Source organism: Moschus berezovskii, chromosome 4 (genome assembly GCF_049115385.1).
Source record: "Moschus berezovskii isolate FMDL1 chromosome 4, NW_MosBer_1.0, whole genome shotgun sequence".
In the NCBI taxonomy this organism is placed as follows: domain Eukaryota; kingdom Metazoa; phylum Chordata; class Mammalia; order Artiodactyla; family Moschidae; genus Moschus; species Moschus berezovskii.
The window spans coordinates 88605456-88627526 of record NC_142463.1 but is presented as its reverse complement, the minus strand read 5'-3'; the positions used below and the strand labels follow the sequence as shown (position 1 = coordinate 88627526).

At 39.8% G+C, this 22071-nt stretch overlaps 1 protein-coding gene across 1 annotated transcript; it reads left to right on the top strand.

Annotated features, from left to right (window-relative positions):
* The first annotated feature begins 533 nt into the window (after positions 1–533).
* PSMA5 (proteasome 20S subunit alpha 5) lies at positions 534–21442 on the top strand. The gene is made up of 9 exons (XM_055402817.1): positions 534–691; positions 5336–5402; positions 9750–9876; positions 12097–12164; positions 13084–13191; positions 13333–13391; positions 13961–14063; positions 15066–15152; positions 21200–21442. The coding sequence occupies exons 1-9, from the start codon at positions 663–665 to the stop codon at positions 21275–21277; spliced, it is 726 nt and encodes a 241-aa protein (XP_055258792.1). The 5' UTR covers positions 534–662; the 3' UTR covers positions 21278–21442.
* The last annotated feature ends 629 nt before the right edge of the window (positions 21443–22071 follow it).

Below are 22071 nucleotides of genomic sequence, written 5' to 3'. Positions count from 1 at the left end.
TTTGGCCATGGGGAAACTTCAAGACTTTCCTACCAACTTTTCTCAACAAACGAGCCATGGGAGGGGTGGGCTGAAGTGAATGGACTCGCTCACAGTACCGGTTCAGACGCATCCCATTATTTCCCAAGTTCAGTCCTGGAGGCAGTCACAGCACCTGAAGAAAGTCTACGCCGGAGCCGGAAGAGCGGCGAATACAGCAAACAGCCGGGCGGGCGGAAAGCGAGGAGAGCCTGCGACAAACGCTCGCTAATAGGGACCCATCAAACCAGGGTTCAGACAGTCTGGCTCGCCACAAAATTCCCCAGTTGACAATCTTGGGACAGGTTCACAACAACTCTAAAAAAGTGAACTCTCACCACACGCCTTCCGTTCCGAGCGCCCCTGGCAACCACCGGCGATTTAAAACGGAAGAACGACCTTTGTCCCGCCCTCCCTGGGCCACCGGCGGCCCGGCGGGTTAGCTCGTTGGCCCAATCGCCTCGGCGGGAACTCCGACCAGCCAATAAGAGCCAGGCACGGGAGGGCGGGCTGACGGGGTGGCGAGCGCACGCGCAGCTGGGAGAGTGGCCCTGGCAGTGTGGCGGTGTGAGTTGGCTGCAGGTGGACTCGCGTTGGCTCTAAGAATCCCGGAGTAGCCACTGCCGCTGTCTCCTGCCCTTACCATGTTTCTCACCCGGTCTGAGTACGACAGGTCTGTATGGCTGGGGGAGATGGGGCCAGGTAACGGGTGGGCGGACTCGGGGCCCGGTCTGGGCCTGGGTTCTGCCGTGTCATCGGGGCACCCCACGAACCCGAATTCTGGCCCAGCCGGGGGGGTCTCCTCCCTTCCCCAGGCGTCCGCTGTGTTCCCCAGGCTAGATTTGCGCCCATCGGCCTCAGTTGTCCTACCGCTGAGTCACTGCTGGGTCCCAAGTCGGTGCGGAAGCTTGAAGCTCTGCTTTGTGCTTCGAAAAGAAGGCTGATGGAGCCGGAACTCTGACCTTTAACCCGGGGAAGGCCAGGAGTCACCCTCTCTCTCCTTTTTGTGCTGAGTATGACTGCCTTTTAAAACATGTAAACCCGCTACCTGGAAGAAAAAGCAATTAGGGATCACTTAACGGGTTTGGTGATTTCAACTCCCTTTTCTTTCTAGGAGGACAGCCTCGTTTTCCGTTTCTTAGTTGTGGGAATAAAGCTGCTCTTCCTTTGATTGAGATGTAGTAGGGCGTCCTGGGATGTTTAATTTCTGCAGAGGAGCGAAGGAAGTCTCAGCTTTGCCAAGATAGTGTCTGGAGTCTGATTTTGTGGGAACTGGAATTTAGAGTGATTCTCAAGAGTTTTGTCATCATGTTGATTCAAATAGCCTTTTTGACTTTTTAAAAAGTTTAAGGGAAGTTGCTTTAAGTGTGTCGAAAACGAAACCTGTTTTTGAAATCAAAGCTGTGAGATTGTTGTATTTATTTAAAAGAGAAAACCTTTCAGAGCTTGGGAATGTTAATATTAGGTTGTATCTACTTATGCTGTAGACATTTTCACTTTCAGTTTCTGTTTTGATTGGTTACGATTCTCATAGCTATTAAGTTGCTTAAAAATTTTGAGGCCAGGAAAGGCAGATGTTTTCTCTTGGCTTTAGATGACTTTGAGAAGCTGCATTTCTTCTCAAGTATATGTTGATCATGTTGAAAGTTTTATCACTTAGAACTGCTACTTCTTAAAAAAAACTTTTTACTGACTCAGGAGATGTATGTGAGGCTTTAAAACTGACTTTTTCCTACTGTCCTATAAAATAACTTTGTTGGTCGGTATTTATTTTCTAGAACATTGAAGAGAATCGTCTTTGTGTGATACAATTTTGAGTAAGGGTGTGTATGATGGAAATTGTTGTCCTTATCAGAAAACCTTTATTAAGGTTTTTGTGATCATTGACTTAACAGCTTTATTAACTGCTTTGTGTTACCCATTTTTGTATCTTCCTACGTGCATGCTGAGTTGCTTCACTCGTGTCTGACTCTGCGACCACATGGACTGTAGCCCACCAGGCTCTTCTGTCCATGGGATTCTCCAGGCAAGAATACTGGAGTGGGTTGCTGTTTCCTCCTTCATTGTATCTTCGCAAGAATGCCTAAAATATAGTCTGCTTAGCTAATATACTTAAATGCTTGCTGTGTACAGGGAACTGTTATAGTTGCTGATCATACAGCAGTGAACAAAAATCAAGATCCTTGTTCTCATATGGGAGACTGTCCTTTAAGAACTACTAAACAGGAGAATTCTCTGGTGGTCCAGTGGTTAGAATTCTGGGCTTTCACTGCTGAGGGCTCGGGTTGGATTCCTGGTTGGGGAACAGATCTTGCAAGCTATGAGGTATGGCCAAAAAAAACCCACCACTATTTACAAAAGTAACTACAGTATAAGTCAGAAATGTGTTCATGTCATTAGAGAAGCTGAAATCAACACTATGGGAGTTTTAATGACAGAGGTTGCATTTGATGTTGTAAGGGGATTATGGAAAACTTTAGAAGGAGTTGATATTTAAACTGAGTTTAGGAGTAAGAATTTAATAAATGTTCACAGTAAGAGTCAATAGTTTTGAGGCAGAGAATATAAGATGAACAGAGGAGGGGCCATGGGAAAGCACAGTTCATGTTTGGGAAGATTCTAGGCTTCTGGCACATATGATACACATATGGGAATAGGGGGAGTTCAGAGAATATCACTGGTGCTAGGTACTGGGTGGTTTTTAATTTGAAGTTAAAGGGTTTGGATCTTATTTTGTGCCGTTAATTATCATTTTAAGTTACATAATCATAATTGTATTTTATAGAAATTAATTGACTGAATTAGAGGAAAGAGTCAATACCAGTTAGATGGCTGTTATAGTTAGGTGAAAGGTAATGAGGGCATTGCGAATGGAAGGGAGAGTTGAGTTACTGTGGGGGAGGAACTGATTTAAATTAATATGACTTGGCATATGGTTAGTATGGGAAAGGGCTTCCCAGGTGGCTCAGTGGTAAAGAATCTGCCTGCCTGTATAGGAGCTGGAGGTTCATCCCTTGGTCGGGAAGATCCCCTGGAGGAGGAAATGGCAACCCACTTCAGTATTCTTGCCTGGAAAATCCCACAGACAGAGAGGAGCCTGTTGGACTATAGTCCATGGGGTCGCAGAGTCCAACATGACTGAAGAGACTGAGCACTCACGCACTAATATGGGAAAAGGGAAGGATTGAGTCAGATCATTCAGAACTTTCTAGCTTGGGAAACTGGGAGATGGGAGGTGTTTTAAAGTAAAAAATGAAGTAGGAATGGCAGCAGGTGGAGCTGATTTTGAAAGGATGACTGGATTTAAGATATATCAGGTTGGAAAGTGTTAAGTGTTTTGTATTAATGGGATATCCATGTGGAAACGCTCAGAAGACATTCAGATTAACGAGGAAAGAGGTCAAACTGGCAATAGAGATTTGGAAATAGTTAGTGCTTAGCATTGGAGAAGGAAATGGCAACCCACTCCAGTGTTCTTGCTTGGAGAATCCCAGGGACGGGGGAGCCTGGTGGGCTGCCATCTCTGGGGTCACACACAGTCGGACACAACTGAAGTGACTTAGCAGCAGCAGTGCTTAGCATAGATGAAATAACCCAGGGAAAGTTTGAAAAGAGGGCCAAGAGCAGAGCCCATATTAGAGAAGAAATGGGAATACTTCACCAGGATGAAGTTCCTGAATTAGAGCGAAAATACTGTATTTATATTCACAGAGTAATTTGGTGGCTCAGATGGTAAAGCGTCTGCCTACGATATGGGAGATCCGGATTCGATCCCTGGGTCGGGAAGATCCTCTGGAGAGGGAAATGGCAACCCACTCCAGTATTCTTGCCTGGAAAATCCCATGGACGGAGGAGCCCAGTAGGCTACAGTCCATGGGGTCGCAAAGAGTTGGACTTTCCCTAGGTTATTTCATCTTTGCTAAGCACTAACTACTTCCAAATCTCTATTGCCAGTTTGACCTCTTTCCTCGTTAATCTGAATGTCTTCTGAGTTACTAAACTTTCATTTTCATAATATGTGCCAAACAATAACAATTGTATTGTGACAGAAGCAGGATAGGTTTTTTTCATTTGAGAGAAGAAAATTTAGTAGGTGACACAACTAAAATTTAATCCCAGATCTTCTGCCCTGACTTCCCTCTCAGTGATTTTTTAAAAACTGTTCTTTAGAGTCATAAATTTCCTTTTAAATGACCTTAAGGAAAGCACCTCTGGGGAAAATGAGAGGCTGGAATGGTGAGATTCTCCTTTGAGTCCTGATAGTTAGAAGCTTTGTCTCTGTAGTCAGATTGCCTAAATTCTCATTCCAGCTCTGCTTCTTATATGGCAAGTGACTTTGGGCAAATTATTCAACCTCTTTGTGTCTCAATTTCCTCTTCTCTAAAATAGTATCTGCTTTGGTTTACTTCGTGGGATTGTTTGAGGATTAAGTGTGTTGTCATTTCTAGGATTATAACAGTGGTAGGCATATAGTAGACATGCAGTAAACATCAACCTTTATTATCTGTTTTATGTTTGGGAGTTAAACACACACACATATTTCTTTGGGGGGAAAAAAGTTTTTGATAAAACGAGTTTGAAAACACTACTCTTTATCATGATAGTTACATGTTATAAACTCCAGATTCCATAAACCAAGGAACACAACTATTTGGTTTTATTTGTTCAAATATTCTTAGTGTCCATCACGTGCTGAAAGCTTGCATAGCTAATACTATGCTGCCTCTTCTCCAAAGGAATTTCTAACAGACTGGAGCGAGGAAGGGTTGGGAATTGTTTAAGGGAGAAGACCATTCTGGCATAGAATTAGTATAATATACTGAGTGAATTAATCAGGTTAGGTTTTAGGAACCATTCAGATCTGTCTGTTGTTCCGATAACAATACTAATTCATATGAATAAACAGAGAAATGTCCCTGTGGCTGATTTCTACTAAAATGTCGAATGTACATAATGGAAAGAGAATAAGAATAAATGTACATTTTCATAAGAATTACCTGATAGTTTGGGGGCATGAATTTACCAAAGGGATTCCAAATTGATTCAGGCTTGAAGCAGAAAGTCACCTGCTCTCATTGGATCAGTTTGAAGATACTCTGGGAGTGGGATAGAAGTGTTCTGTATATAGGTTCCATTCTCTTGAAAAACTGTTAATGTACCTAAAAAACAGAAGATTGTTGTGGTTAAAAGAGAATAATGACAATATGCACATCTGAGCTAGATGTCAGGTAACTTGAGTTTAATGTCTCTACATTTTTTGTTTTTTTTTTCTTTTCTCTGAAAATGTTAATACCTTTTTTTTTCCTTTAAATTATAGGGGTGTGAATACTTTTTCTCCTGAAGGAAGATTATTTCAAGTCGAATATGCCATTGAGGCTATCAAGGTATAGTATCAAGTAGTATCAAGTGGGATAGTTTTTGAAATTTCATGTTTAATGCTTTGCTGGCGAAGCATTTGGAGTAAATGTATTTAAATAATTTCTCTAGAAAATGTTCTTTATCTCCCTTTAATCAATCACAGTTAACCATAAAAATATTTTAATTGAAGTATAGTTGATTTACAGTGTTGGGCACAATTAACCATTTTTATAACAGATTCAGTCCCAACTATTTGAAAGCTTTTTAAATAAATAACTGCTTCACAGTTATGTCAGTGGCTTTTTCATAGTGGGGTTGGAAGGACATGTTTGTGTTTGTAGTGTTCTTAACTATAAAGAGAGGGGTATAGAATTCTCGAGTTAGCACCTGCGAGATATTTTGTCATCTTGAACAAATTATTAAACTGATCACCTGTATTCTTGTTGGTAAATTTGTCAATTTGTACTAGATATTTTTGAGACTGAATAAGAGATGTGTTCTGTAATCTAACAACAAAATTGAATAGTTCAAACCAGTTTTCCAAAAATTAGAAAATAAACTGTATACTGAAATTTAGTTATGTGGGATCTTCTCTTTATTGGGTTGTGGATAGTATAAATTCTGATTTAAATCTAAATTAGGTCTAGGAGAATGAGGTCCAGGCATCAGTATTTTAAGGACTCCCTCAGCGATTCCAGTGTCCAGCAAGGGTTGAGAATTACTAATCTAGTCCAGCTCTTCACTGTTTGAATCACCTGTACATCCCCGGACAGGTTCTGTTTCTGTAGTTCTAGTGACAGAGTATTTTCTCCCTAGATAGCTCGTTCTGTTTGAAAAGAGGTCATGATGGCTTAGAAATTTATCCTGTATTGAATCAAGAGTCTAGCTTCATGAAATTTTCTTCACTTGGCCCTAGTTTTACCCTTGAACCATACAGGATGTTTAAACCTCTTCCGTAAGGCAATTCCTCACATATTTGAAGAGAACTGCTGTGTTTCCCTTTAAATTATCTCTTCTAAAAAGTGTATACTGGGGAAATGGTTGTATGACAGTCTGGTAAAGGGCAAAGCAAATTCTTAGTTGAAGATGTAGAAGTGAAGGTGGAAGCATTGTAATAGATAGTGGGCAGAAAAGGATGGACCAGCTACCTGAGCTGTTTTTCTGTTTCCTCACAATATTGTTTTCGTGAGAGTTAATACTTCTTTTTTAAAAATTTGCCTGATTTAGTATGTAAATATCAATAGTTCATCTCAAAGATCTCCAAGTTATGTATATCCTTTCAAAACACCCAAGCACATTTAGTATCTCATTAAAGATTCTTAAAGAAATCTTTGATCCTCTGACCTGCTCCAACCTGGACTGATTCTCTGGGCCTGCTGCATAGCTGTACATTTAGGATCTTCTGTTGTCATCTTCCTTTAACTCCCTCTTGCATTGTTTTATCATTTTATCCTTAAAATTATATGATATAAATCAGGTTGTTTCTGGACTTTCTTTACTTAGCTTAGGATTTGGATTTCTTATGTCTGCTTTATTAAAGAATGAAGAATCCTTTAATTCTTCAAGGATTAAAAATTTTTTTTTTCTTTAGATTTTTTTTTCCCCTTGAACTAGCTAGATTCTTTCGATACATTTTTTTGAACTGCAGGTCTTGAATTAGTGGGCATTAGGTCAGTTTAGCAGGTAGTAGGAGCAGCTCTCTTTTTAAGTGGGATGGAGCAATGGATTTCAGGATGCCTTGTGTTGTGTTGGTGATTTCTTCTTTTTTTCATGAAACTTTGTTTCTATTATATTTATTTATATCTATTTGTACATTTTGGTCGTGATGTAGAATATATTTCTTAATGTAGATTTGGATCAGAAAATTTGAAAACTCCTGCTGCAGAGAAAACTGCCTCTTATATCATTCCTGAAGGGTATTTTTGGCCACTCACATGTGAGAGCAGTGTAGGGGAAGAAGGCTGGGATTTGTAGCATTAAGCTTGTCGGTTTTTACTTAATCCCCTTGTTTTGACAGTAGTACTCCTGCCTTTGAAGGTGCTTGGTGTCCTCCAATGTAGACACCCTCATTGTATGCTTTCCAGAGTCATCTGCAAGAGTGGGAGAGTAGGGGGCATACTCTAGCTTTACAGTGTGGAGTAAGGGATCTGGAAATCTATTTCTTAAGCACACACTGAACTAATCTTGTAATTTTTAGCTGTTCCACTTCTATTCCCAGAGGTCCTTGTTGCCATCATTCCCTTTTTGAGCACCAGTGGTGGAGTGGTCCTGTGATATAAATCAGGTTGCTTTTGTACTTTTTTTATTAAGCTGAGGATTTGGGTTTCTTGTGTCTGCTAAGTAAATTATCACTTCCCCACCTTCTTTCTTGAAAACTTTGTTGTTTCTGTGGCTTTGCCTTTCTGTTTGTCCTAGTATATTCATCCTACCCATGCTTAAGCCCTTTAATCTCCTATCCTCAGGCTTGGGGAAGGAGTGGAGCTAATGTACGTATTCAGTCTACACCTTTACTCAGAAGTAAGAGCATTCATTTTTTACATAAAATTCTTTGACAGTTCATTTCCTGCAGTTACGCATGTACAGTGGATTAAGAAAATATACAATGAAAAGCAGGTGTATACATTTAATAACACTTCTAAATAATGTCATGGCAACCCACTCCATTATTCTTGCCTGGACAACCCCAGGGAGCCTGGCATGCTACCATCCATGGGGTCACAAAAAGTCGGACACGACTTAGTGACTCAACAACAACAAAAAATAAGGTCATAACTTTGTACGTTTGAAAAATAATACAGATATGTATAAGCCATGATCATTCGGTCTGCATATGTGTTGAAAGCATGTTATGCACAATAATTCATGAAATTCGTTCAAATACTTTGCAATAACAGACTCCAGGAATCTGATGCTCACACTGACAGTCATTGCTTTGTAGAACTAAACGAAAAAAATGATTACTTAGAGGAGCAAGCACATATAGTCCTGGGAGACTTTATGAACGATGGGGTAGGATTTGGATTGGAAAAGGGAAGAGTGTATTCCAGGGGTGATGGCATGGCAGAGGTGCAGATGCAGGGGATGACATGGCATGGGAAAATGGATTTGGCTGCAACGGGGGGATCTGGTTAGAGCAAAGTGCGTAATAAAGTTGGAAGAGAAAAGTATGATTAGGTTTTGAGAACTCTGGAAGCTTGCTTGGATTTTATGTGTAGGCAGTATAGGGAGACATTGGTTCTTCACAGAAGAGGTATAATGAAAATAACATATTATTGTATCAGTCAGGCTATCCATGAACAATGCATTGGGAGAGAGATTAAAGATGGGGAGACTAAGTAGGAGGCTATTGAAGTCATCTTGGCACATAAAACAGCTAACATCTGTTGCTCGTTTATTATGTGCAAGTTGCCATTTTAAGTATTTTATGTATTAGTGTGTTTACCCTTCTTGATGTATAGATATTGTTATTATTATCCCCATTTTGCAGATGTGAGACGAAGGGTAGGTGACTAGGATGGTGTTGTGCAGCTGGAGGGATGAAATCAAGCTATATTGTAGACTGCTAGTGACCTTGAGAGAGATTTTTATGTTGTTGGTGGTGTTTCTTTTTCTTTCTTTCCTTTATTTTAAATTTTTTTAAGTAAAGTACTTTTCTGGAGGTCACATAGATTTGAGAGATATCACCTTTTGGGATAATGCAAGGTAGCAGAGCTAAAAAGATACCGAGTCCAAAAGAAACATTCAGTTCAGTTCAGTCACTCAGTTGTGTCCGACTCTTTGCGACCCCATGAATCACAGCACGCCAGGCCTCCCTGTCCACCACCAACTCCCGGAGTTCACTCAAACTCATGTCCATCGAGTCATTGATGCCATCCAGCCATCTCATTCTCTGTCGTCCCCGTCTCCTCCCACCCCCAATCCCTCCTAGCATCAGAGTCTTTTCCAGTGAGTCAACTCGTCGCATGAGGTGGCCAAAGTATTGGAGTTTCAGCTTTAGCATCAGTCCTTCCAATGAACACCCAGGATTGATCTCCTTTAGAATGGACTGATTGGATCTCCTTGCAGTCTAAGGGACTCTCAAGAGTCTGACTTTAGAACCTGCCCTTCTCCAAAAAATTGGCACTAGAGTTGATTGTTTTCCAGACATTTTGAAGACGTTATTGAACTTCCCCTTTACAAGCACAGAATTCTGTAAATCAGTGGTCTTGCCACTGACAGAAATAGTACATTATTTATTAGGGGACTCCTGTTCTGTGTACTAGATATGGCTGATTGAAGCTTCTATCCTGTGAAGATACACAGAGAGATTTCTGGTGAGTAGGTGAGACTATTCTTTGACTTCTCCATGATAACCATAACCTGTTTTTCTTTAGCTTGGTTCCACAGCCATCGGGATCCAGACATCAGAGGGTGTATGCCTAGCTGTGGAGAAAAGAATTACCTCTCCACTCATGGAGCCCAGCAGCATTGAGAAAATTGTAGAGATTGATGCTCACATAGGTAAGAAGTAGGGGAAGATTGTTCTGTAGGATCGTGCTGAGTTCATCAGTCTTCTTTGATGTTCCAAGGGAGGTTCATTAGGTGAACATTTTATTCCCTTGTTAGCTGTTGCTTTCCAGGCTATTGTGCATAATATCGTTAGTAGGAAGCAGTTGTAGGATTCACCTTCTCCCAGAAGTCCCTTTCTCCCTCAAATTTAGACTTGGCAAATGTGATGGTTATTGAAATATGTAAAAGTTGAATCATAGGCCAGTTCCCCGTGATGGCTGGGTCTTCATGGATGTATAACATTAGGAGGCCACCTGGAGCAGAATTGTTGTGTGGGAAGCTAGGGGTGTCCACTGAGAAAAGAGAAATTCTTAAAGATCTTCAAAGTGACTAAGGTGCAGAGAGTATAAAGATAATAGACTTTGACCCAGATCACTACTCTTCCTCTGTTTTCAGATTTATCATTTTATTCTATCTCCCCCTGCCTTCCCTTCCTCCCCTTTTGGGTCTCTGATAAATTCCCCTCCTGTAGCTTCTGGCATCATTGTAACATAAGGAGTAGTTCTGCTTATTTATAGCATGGCATTTTAGTTGACTGCCCACATTTTCTTAACCTATCTATTCATCTAATTAATGAAACATTGATAACATAAATAATTGCTTGAAGACATCAGAACCAAATGCCATGGTGACGAAGGAAGCTTGACACTATCATAGATACAGAAACTGAGATTTAGTCTTTAAGGATTAGAACATTGTGTCTATCTCAAGCCATCTCATCTACCTTTTGGAGGTAGGTCAGGGTCACTTCATTCAACAAACTGACAATCTACTATGTGCTAGACTTTGTGCTAAACACCCGGGACACAGAAAAGAGAGACATAGACATAGTCCTTTGTGTTCTAGGAGCATGCAGTTTAATCACAGAGATAAACATGTAAATAAGTCAATGCAATTAAGTGATGTAGATACTAAGAAAGACTGTGGCATATGCTCAGTAGGAGTATAACTGGGGAAATAGTTTTGCCTGGGGCCTGTGGTAGTAAGGCTTTCAGAACATAATTCCATAAAGGTGACACTTGAGCTGAGCTGAATTCTAAAGGATAAGGAGGAGTTTACCAAGCGAGTAAGTGTCTAGGTGTAGCAGGGTAGAGCTTTGTGATCAGAGGATATAGAAAAGAGCAAAGCTGTCATGGTGTAAAATATAAAATACCCTGACACCGGCAATTTGGGATGACTGGGAGGTATAACTTGGTAAGAAATGAGTCTGGGATCAAAGAGTGAAAGTCCTTTTTACCATACAGAAGAGCTTAAACTTGATCCTTTTGCATTGACATCAAAGATTGTATGCATTGAGGTGATATGATCAGATTAGGATTTTAGAAAAACCATTCTGACAGTAGTGTTGAAGGTAGAGTGAATGGGACTGAAACTGAAGGCAGGGAGACCAGGTCAGAAAAATTTTTAACAGTCTAAATAAAAGAGATGAGGAGGGCTTTAGCCAAGGAAGTGGCCGGACATCGGCGAGGTAAGGATTAATACCAGACAGGCTAATCAGATAGTGATTGATAGAATTTGGGATTTTTGATTGGTTATTAGGGCCGGGGAAGAAGATGGAGTCAAGAAGGGAAATGAGTTGAATCTGTGGTCTCTCCATGCAGATATATTAAGGGAGTCATTTGGCTTTATAGGTCTGAACTGTGGGAGTGAGACCTAGGCTGGAAATCTGGATTTGAGTCATGACATGTTAAGTAATAGCCATAATCTCGGCTTCCTGGGTCATCTCTACTATAACTAGTTGGTGTTTGGCCAGGAAGTGAGAAGATTTTTTATTTTACTTTAGGGTGTTCCACTGTAGCTCATAGTGATATAGTTATTTTTCAGTTTTTTTTCCTTATTTTTCCTATTGGAGTGTTAGTGCTCGCATGGGCTGCAGAGAGTGCTAAAGGGATGTTTGAGTCTAAATATGAAAGTGCATGTTTGATTGGCGGTCCTTCTCTGTCTCCTCTCTTAATAGCTGGACTTCTGTGTCACTGTGGATGGTTTTTGTTAGTGACATAATTATACTTGTGTTCAGTGCAGATACTTGCTCATTTAATCTTGTGGGTATAGTGCTATGGGATTGCTGGTTGGCTGCCATGGCTTCACTCCAAAATTTCAGTATTCCCTGAGTGGATGAAAGAGTTCTACAAGGATTTGGCTTACTGGGTCACTGTTGCTTTTACATTGCAGGTTGTGCCATGAGTGGGCTAATTGCTGATGCTAAGACTTTAATTGATAAAGCCAGAGTGGAGACACAGGTAAAATCAGCATCAACTCTCCTTTTTACCATGATGCTTGGGTTCCTTGTTTAGTGATGATATAACTGCCTGGGCTGTACTGCAGCTATCTGTGTTAATATCTGATGTCACTCTAGGGAGTGATTTTGAGCAGAACCACTGGTTGTAACTTTCTGAGGCCTGGAGTCTAGCCATCCAACCATTACGGCTCTAAGGAAGCCCTGGTAAATAGTGCTGACAGTCTCTTGCTTTTTCTTGATTTGCCTTATGTAAAGTAGGCATCACACTGCATTCTGTGCCCTAATTGACTTTCTGTGGGAGCACCATAGCAGGAGGTAGAGGTAGCTAAAGGAGTTTTGCCCCACCTGCCCTTTGCTGCTAGGCTTGCAAAAGACAGCTCTCCTGTGGTGAGTAATGATATGTACCAGGTGATAAATGCTGCTTAGGAATACTGATTTTTTTTTTTTAACTGAGCTCTTGCTGCCTGCAGAGTAAACTGGTCAGAAAAAAAAATACCTGATTGGTAAAAATTCTTTGTGCTTATTTGCAAGTTTACTGTCAGTACTTATGTAAGAATAAGTCATTCAGTTTAAACTCCAGCAGAATAATAAAATAGAATATTTGAGGGAAAGTGGCACTCAGCTATTAACTTTCACTTTGTGAAGAGACTAAATTTGGTTCTTTGAGGGGTTAACTCTTTTTGAAGGGAGCAATCCTCTAGCCATCATCGCCCAGAGTCCTTTGGTATAACTTTATTTCCAGAGCTATTCCTCTTCCTCTCATGCAGTCCCAAACATTTGAGGTTAGTGTTAAGGAAAACACACCTGAGCTTGAGCCTTCAGTTTTTAACCACAGTTCAAAGGGATGTGTGTAGTGAGATGGTGGGCTGCTTTTAATGCCCTTCTTCTGAAAGGCAGACCACGCATTGCTCTTCTTTTAGAACCATTGGTTCACCTACAATGAGACCATGACTGTGGAGAGTGTGACTCAGGCTGTGTCGAATCTGGCGCTCCAGTTTGGAGAAGAAGACGCAGACCCAGGTGCCATGGTGAGTGTGGTGATTGCACCAAGCTGTCTTGCTGTCCTGTGGGACTTAGGATGTCTGTCCTCGGAGCATGTCTTTCCCTGGTCTTCTTGCCCTCTTACTTCACTGCTGTTCACCTTAATATCTTCTGATTTGTGGTTCTAGTCCCGTCCCTTTGGAGTAGCACTGTTATTTGGAGGAGTTGATGAAAAAGGACCCCAACTGTAAGTACCGTTTTGCCATTTTTCTTCTGATTCCTTTTTTATCATTTGGGATGGGATTAGTTGTTTATCAACTGAGAAAGATTATTATAGAGTGGTAAAAATGAAGGGCTTCTAATTCTATGAAGTTGAGTGATTCTGGGCTGCTTACACAAAGACAAATTTGGGGATTTTATGAAGAGCACCCCTATTGGAACCAGGGCTACTTCTGGAAAGAAAGAAGTAACTTTGTTACTATAGTCAAGATATGTTTTAGAGCCTTGCTTTGGAATATTGATTTGATCCTTATCCTCAAATGGTATTTGGATAGTCATACATAAGTGTCATATTTATATATACAGTGTGTATAAAGTATATTTATATGTACTTCTCTAAATCCCAGAGGAAATTTTTGTTTTCTTAAACACTTTAAAAGATCTGATTTCTCCAGCCATGGAACATCTTTTGGATGTATGCCTTGGTATTTCCTGGCTGCAAGGCCAAGCATTTATATTTTTTTAGAGAGAAGTTTGTAATGGAAAATATCACCATTCTTAAGCATTTTAATCCTCTTCTTTTTGGTGGTTTTGCAGATTTCACATGGACCCATCTGGAACCTTTGTACAGTGTGATGCTCGAGCAATTGGCTCTGCCTCAGAGGGTGCCCAGAGCTCCTTGCAAGAAGTTTACCACAAGGTAATTCATTCCTTTATTATTATTTTTTAAATTGGGTTAGAATTTACATACAATGTACAAACCTAAGACTTCAGTTCTATGAATTTTGATGATTGTATGTACCCTGGTAGTTACCACTTAAAATATAGAGCACTTCCATCATCCCATCCCAAAATGCTTGCCTCCTCTCCAGTCAGTCTCTCCCTCCCTTTCAGCCACATTTGTCATTGTAGATTAGTTTTGTCTGGCGTTTTTATAAATACAGCCATACAGTTTGTATTTTTGTGTCTGCGTTTTGTTCAACATACTGTTTTTGAGATATGTTCAAGTTCTTGAACATTTCAATAGTTTCTTTTTATTGAGGAGTGATACACCATGGTATAGATATACCACAGTTTGCTTATCCTTTATCTTCACAGCTTTACTTAGCATTTTATATTGACTAGTCTGGCTCTTCAAGTGGGCTTTTTATCTTTGTGGGATGGGAAGATTTGGTTTTGGATGACTCATTGTAGTGGCTGAAGACTGCCATACTTGTCATTCAGGTGGTTCATACAGGGATGTCTGCTTATAACAACCCTTCATAGCATTGCTTTTACATGTGCAGGAAATTAAGTATAAAATGGGGTAAGAAAAGAGCAGATTTTCTAAACCATTGGGTTACCTTCTAGATCATTTGGGAATTATTCATAGGATATCACCATTATTGTTTTGTTTTTAAATTAAAAGACAAGGACTGGAGAAGTTTAACTCTTTCTCCTTCAAAGATCACTTACTGTATTAAAGTTGGGGACTCTGTTCTGGTTCCAAATAAGGCTTTTTTTTTCTCTGAATAAATGTACTCTACTTATATACCACTTACTTGAATTCTGCAGATAATGCACTGTACTTACTAAGATGTTTGATTTATTGATATTTGCTGAATCATTTTTTCAGAAAGATGGGGGTTACAAGGGGGATCTGTGTAGGAAAGAGGAGTTATGTACAATTAGTGACTACTCTTCTTACCTTCTTTGTTTCAAGTCTATGACACTGAAAGAAGCCATCAAATCTTCACTCATAATCCTCAAACAAGTAATGGAGGAGAAGCTGAATGCAACTAACATAGAGGTACTTTTCTGTTTTATTGATTTTTATTCAGATATCATAGCTCTCATTGCTAAAGATTAAATAGATCAAGACGGTCACATTTTTATATGCTCAGTTCCTAAGAAATTATTGGTTTCCTTTGAGTAATCAATTCTAGTAAAGTAGTAATTGCAGAAGCCAAAGGTTGATGAGTTAAAAAAGAAAAGGGAGTGATGGAGTGGACAAAGCAAGAATATGCTGCCTTCCCAGGAAGAAATATGTCAGCAGCAGGCAGCATTAAAGAAAAGGATTTTTGTCTTTTTAAGGATACGGAAAGACTAGAAAATACATTTGTAGTCTGAAAAGAAGCAAGAGAATAGAAAAAAATGTTAAAAGAATTTAAAGCAGAAGTTAGTGATGGAAAATTTCTCCAGAGAAGACATGGTACAAATGAAGGCATTCATTTTGGAAAGTAGAATTGACTGAGCATCATATAGAATACCCATTGTATGCCAGGTGTCAGTAGATGCCAGGGATATAGACACAGAAGGTCCATTTCCAATTTAAGTGTTAACAGTATACTGTGTGGTATAGAGGACGTACAGATAATGACAGCTTGGGTTGATACTTCAGCAGTAGCGGTGAGAATGGATTGACACGGGCACATATAACTTACACTGGGACATTAGGAAAGGTTACTGGAAGAAGTGATGTTTGGAAAAGCGAGAAGAGAATGGTATTCTGGAAGACGAAATAGCACATGTAAAACATCATCGGGCATCAAAGGGAGCCTTGAAGATTTTGTCTTATTGTTGGAATGTGAGATGTGTGTAAGATGGGGAGATGATAAAGAGATGACACTGGAGAGACATGCACTAGATTCAGAATGCCCTAGTTTAACATCCTAAGAGTAGACAGGAAGAAAGGAAGTAATGATAAAATAAGGTAAGTTCGGAAATAAACTGGGAGAGAGGGATTATATTTCCCTGGTGATTGTTAGATCACCTTCTGAGGGTGGGTGAATGCAACAGTGAAATTAAGAAGAATGGGAAATATTTGGAAAAGTGTTTTCAATAGGGAATAGAGAAGATAGGGATGAGTAAAAGGATTTCTGAATCACATTAAAATACTAGCTAAGGCTGGAATCACAAATTGTTGTAAAAAGTCAGGATTGTGGTTACCCTTGGAGGCATGGTGTGTACGTATGTTTTAATTCAGAAAAACTTTTAAAGGCCAACTGAGGCTGGAATCACAAATCATTAATTAAACTAGTCAGCACTTAACCAGGATACTTTTCAGCTGTACTCTTCATGGACTGAGAAAATATATATTTAAACCTCTGAAGGAGGGTTGACAGGTTATGGGCAGAATAATGGAGAGTATTGTTATCATTCTGTCACCAGCTGCAGGGAAAGGGGCAAAATTGGATGCCAGGACAAGGGGCTGGCCTAAAGGTGGGACAAGCTGAGAAGAGTTGGGATGTGGGGTTTGGGGGCATTTGGCTTGCTTGGATTCTTTACCACTGAGCCACCTGGGAAGCCCCTTATTTTCTCTAGAGACATGTCTGTTCAAGTCCTTTGCCCATTTTTAATGTGGGTTATTTGGTTTTTTATTGTTGAGTTAATAGGCTCAGTGGGATATTCTTGATTCTGAAATGCATAATGCGGTTAATAATAATTTATAAAAGTTCCTCCCAGCTTAAATTTGGATTGACATCCCCTTGAAAACTTTATCTTGGTTATTCCTTTGTCTTTCTCTTCCCATCACCAATTTTCAAAGAAACCTATTAGAACAGGTATTTGTCCTCATTTTCTCAATTATGTTTATAACTTGTTGAGTCATTAAGCCGTGTCTGATGCTTCGTGGACTGCAGCACGCCAGGCTTCCCTGTCCATCACTATCTCCAGACTTTGCTCAAACTCATGTTCATTGAGACGGTGACGCTATCCAACCATCTCATCCTCTGTTACCCCCTTCTCCTCCTGCCATCAATCTTTCCCAGCATCAGGGTCTTTTCCAATGAATCTTTCTTTAGAAAAACAAAAAAATTAAACTTACCTTTGTCAGCCTCTCTCTCTACCTAGTATCCTTTTTGAAAGATCAACTTTGTTGAGGTATAATGTACATGCTATAATGGGGACCTATTTTAAGTTACAGTTCAGTGAATTTTGACAAATGAATTACCCTGTGTCTACCACCACAATCAAGATACAGAACATTTCTGTCATCCCCAAGAGTTCCCTTATGCCCCTTTTTAGTTACTGATCTCCTTTTTGTCACTATAGGTTTGTTGTGCATCTTCTAGAATTTCTTATAAGTTGATCTACAGTGTGTATTCTTTTTGTGTCTCACTGCTTTCACTTAGCTTCATAATTTTGAGATTCAGGAGCCTGTTACGTTTTATCACTATCAACTGTCTTTTTTAACCTTTAATTGCTGGACGATGGATCTGTATTCATCGTCCTCACTGCCTCACCTCCCATTTATTCCTCAATCACTGACATTGGTTTCTGTTACTTTCGAGACTGTCCCTTGCTAACCTACGCCTCTTATCAGATTTCATGGTCATTTTTAAAACTTACTATATGACTTTTTCTGAAGCAGATACCTCAAATTTTTGACACTTCTAAAACCTGTCGTTTTTCCTGAAAGCCACTTCCTCTTCTCATACTTCTAATCCTGGTTGACGACACCTTTAGTGTACCTGTCATTCACAGCAGAAACCTTGAAGACATTGACCTCCCTTTGTCTTCACTGATTGGTGCCTTTGCCTCCTTAAATAACTCTCATATCAGTGCCTCTTCTTCATCCCTTCTCCCAGGGCCTTCTCTTGTTCAGTCTCTCATTTTTCTGCTGCCTTGTATATTCTCAGAGGTTTTCTAACTAGTCTTCCTACTTCTAGCCTTGCCCTCCTCGTTTTCATTCCATTTCCCCTGCTACTTCATTGTGCTACTGAAGTGGATTTTCTGAATTGTGTAGCAAATCTCGATTGTTCTCCACTTTAAAAAAGTCTTTTCTAGGGGGCGTCCCAGGTGGCTTAGTGGTAAAGAATCCATCTGCCAATGTGGGAGATGCAGAAGACACTAGTTCGATCCCTCGGTTGGGAAGATACCCTGGAGGAGAAAATGGCAACTCAATCCAGTATTCTTGCCTGAAAAATCTCATGGAGCCTGAGGGCTGTAGTCCATAGGGTCACAAAAGAGTTGGATGTGACTGAGCACAGCACACACATATGGGCAGCCAGCTGCTGAAAAAGTCTTTTGTGACTCTTATTGTCTGCAAGATAAATTCCAAACTTCTTTTCCTGTCACAATAATTCACTACCTCTTAAGGCATGTGTTTAACCTGTTAGGTTAATTTTACCTGAAATTATCATTACATGCAATTAAAAATTGCTAATCTTACATGCAGGAGATGCAAGAGACACAGGTTCGATCCCTGGGTCAGGAAGATCCCCTGGAGAAGGGAATGGCAAACCACTCCAGGATGCTTGCCTGGAAATTTCCATGGATAGAGGAGCCTGGCAGGCTGCATTCCATGGGGTCACAAAGAATCGGACGCAACTGAGCATACATCGGAAGGTTAAATAGCAAGTGTGCTGGTACCAGGCCTTCCCCGGTGGCTCGGTGGTAAAGAATCTGCATGCTAATGCAGGAGATGCAGTTCGATCCCTGGGTCAGGAAGATCCTCTGGAAGAGGAAATGGATATCCACTCCATTATTCATGCTGGGGTAATCCCATATACAGAGGAGCCTGGTGGGCTACAGCCCATGGGATTGCAAAGAGTCAGACATGACTGAGCACGCATGCACAAGCAAAGAAAAAAAACAGTTTTACATGCAATTATCTTTAAATCCTCGCAGTAGCCCTATGGGATAGGTGTTCCTATTTCCATTTTACAGAGGAGGAAACTGAGTCTTTGAGAAGGTAGGACCTTGCCCAGAGTAATAGCATTGGTAAATGGTGGGGTCAGGGTTTGAAACCAGGCCTTATTTGGGGATGTGTACTTTTAACCACTTTAATATACTGTGTCTCTGTGAGCTCTCACTCCTAGTACCTCTCCATTTTGTCTCATCTCATATGCAACCTCTGCTCTAGCCATTCAGAATTACTTTCAGTTTTGCAAAGACATCATCTTGTTTCATGCTTTTATGTATTTGCATATTCAGCCTGCCTTCTGCTACTTAAGATTGCTGTCCTTGAAGCCTTCCTGGACTCTCAAGATTACTCCTTTGTCCCTTTCTCTGTGTGCCAGGCTCTGTTACAACCCTTATCTGACATTAAAAGCATTTGGCCTCTATAACTCTTAGTGACAGACTTTATCTTTGGATCTCTAGTGCCTTGTACAACCATAACTTGTACACAGGTGCTTTGCAGTTAATTATTGATCACATCACTAAAAGAAAATAACTCTTTTACCTACCTCACAGAGGTTTTTTGAAAGTGAGATGAATAGAAAAGTAGCTTTCATATTCATTATGTAAATAAATGTATCATTATGTAAATGCAAGGGATTATTTTTACTCATCTAGTGATGAGTACCTTTCTGAAGGCAATATTTGGTTTAAGTCCTATTAATATTGATTTGCAGCCTGGTTTTACGGGACTGTTCTAATTCAGGATTACTCAGTTTCTGGTTTTTAGCCCTTGTAATGGTTTAGGAGGACTAGCTTGTGAGCCATCAGTGACTTGACAAAAAACTCTCTAGCCCCTCACTCTTCCTCTGATTTATTGACTTTGTATCTCTCTGTCCTCATGTCCTTAAGGGAAGTGTTTATATATTTTAATTTCCTTGAAATAGAATTTATGGTCTGTTTGGACATCAGTAAATTATTTGACATATATTTTACAAATGTGTTTGGGACTCTTCTGACATTTCAAGTACTTGGATAGATCTTCTAGGAGAATCTGGTGGCAACTGCAGGGTTTTTTTAGCTCATCCCCAGACTAGATCTTCAGGTGTTTTGAAATGTGCAGTCGTAGTCTTTTTCTAAATTTTATCTGTAGTTGAGGCAGAGTTTCATGTTCATATCATGGAACTGGATGGGCTGATTTTGGCAGTTTTCAAATTATACTAAATACCAGTAGTGACTATTACTCAAAAAATGCCCTACTATGTTTAATTTTAAAGTTAAAAAATAAAATATAAGGAAATGACATCTCAAACAAACACAAAAGCTGAAGGCAAAAATGAAGTTGCCCCTATTCCTTGGTATTGCCCTAGAACATGGGACTGTGTTACAGTCAGTAGGGATGATGGGAAAACTGGGGATCTGGTTAAATTTGAAACTAACCATCTTCTGCCCCTAGTCTTATATTGCTTAAATATGTTGTAACCTGGACTGCTGGGTTTTACAAATACCTTGAGTCACAGCTGATTTCCTACTGTCAGTGTTAATGGGATCTTTTCATGGCCAGTCCTTTTAAAAAACAAAACAAACCTTTTTCTTACTAAGTTAGCACATAGACAATTTTATAGAAAATAGTACCCAACAATAATAGTTAAATTAAGTGGTCCTTATTATAATGTTTTAAGCACTGTTCTAAGCATTTTACATGGATTGACACATAATCAGACACAACTTGGCAACTGAACAACAGCAGCAACTGTATGAGTTAGGTGCTATTCTTATTATTATCTCCATTATCCCGATATAAATTGAGGCACAGGGTGTCCAGGTATCCCAGGGTCACACACAAGCTCAACTTGCAAGTGTGTAATATGCGTGTCTATTTCAGAATCTAACCTGTCTAAAGAAATCTTCAACAGAAAAATGTTCTGACCCCAATATACTGCTGCTTTTGTGATCCTTGTTGAAGTAATCTCAAGAAGTGACAATGACACCAGGCATTTGGTTTTAACTATTATTTTGTTGGTTAACCTCAAAATAGAAAATTTGGTCAATAAGAGTTTTTATTTTGGAGTCAGAGAGCTATTTTAGGGACCTGCTGTTGGAAAGGCTATCCCTGGGACAGCAGATCCCTTAGTTCCTAATGAACAGCTGCATCACCAACAACTCCTGACCATGCGAGGACTAAAGCAAGGTAATTGAGCCCAGTTTATTAACCCTTCTCTGTTTTATTTCCAGCTAGCCACAGTGCAGCCTGGCCAGAATTTCCACATGTTCACAAAGGAAGAACTTGAAGAGGTTATCAAGGACATTTAAGGAAGTGTGATCCATAGAATTTCTTGGGGACAGTTTCAGTTCTTCTGGTTGCCCTTAACTTTTATTTCCAGCTCCAGTTCCTTGGGAAATCTCCAGTGTATGTGCATTTTTTTATGATGTCTGTACATAAAGGCAGTTCTGAAATAAAGAAAAATTTAAAATATTTGTTAATAGACTATTATCTTCTAATGCAGTCTTGTGTATAAAATGCTTATATTAGGGGCAAAAAAGATGGTGGTATTAACAGCCCTATCCTACCAGACTATTCTAAAATTGTTTGAGTAACTCGCTACAACAGAATCAACTTATTATCAATTCCTTGGTGTTGACAGATGAACTTCCAACTGGTCCAACTCCTTCTCATGTGTAATAGATATTAATACTACTGTGAACCCATTTCAGTTCTGTAGTTTTTCTTGAGTAAATGGGTATTTTTGCTGCTTTCCTTATATGAAGAAGATGCTACTAACTAACCATCAAAAAGAACATGTTTTGAGCTCCTCCCCAAAACACTGATGGCTTGGAATAAGCCAGCTACAATGTTTTACTAGTTCTTGTGCCTTAATAGATAATTTGGAATGAGATTTTTTTTTTTTTTATGAATTCAATCATTATAAAAGAAATGAATTCACGATCTTGGTCTCTCTGGCAATCAAAAGTGGATTAAATTCAGAAGTAGTTTACCTTAGACTTTGGAATATACTATGAATTTCCCCCATTAGAGCTGCCATTATATGACCGGTTGAGATTATTTAAAGAATCAATCAATCTACTGGAGCCTGAAAAATGGCTGT

Bases quoted from the DNA above. Each gene is read 5' to 3' on its own strand.
- PSMA5 (XM_055402817.1), top strand. From the start codon at position 663: ATGTTTCTCACCCGGTCTGAGTACGACAG. The intron at 9,877-12,096 runs GTAAGAAGTAGG...TTTACATTGCAG, and splicing joins AGAGATTGATGCTCACATAG to GTTGTGCCATGAGTGGGCTA. The intron at 13,392-13,960 runs GTAAGTACCGTT...GTGGTTTTGCAG, and splicing joins GATGAAAAAGGACCCCAACT to ATTTCACATGGACCCATCTG.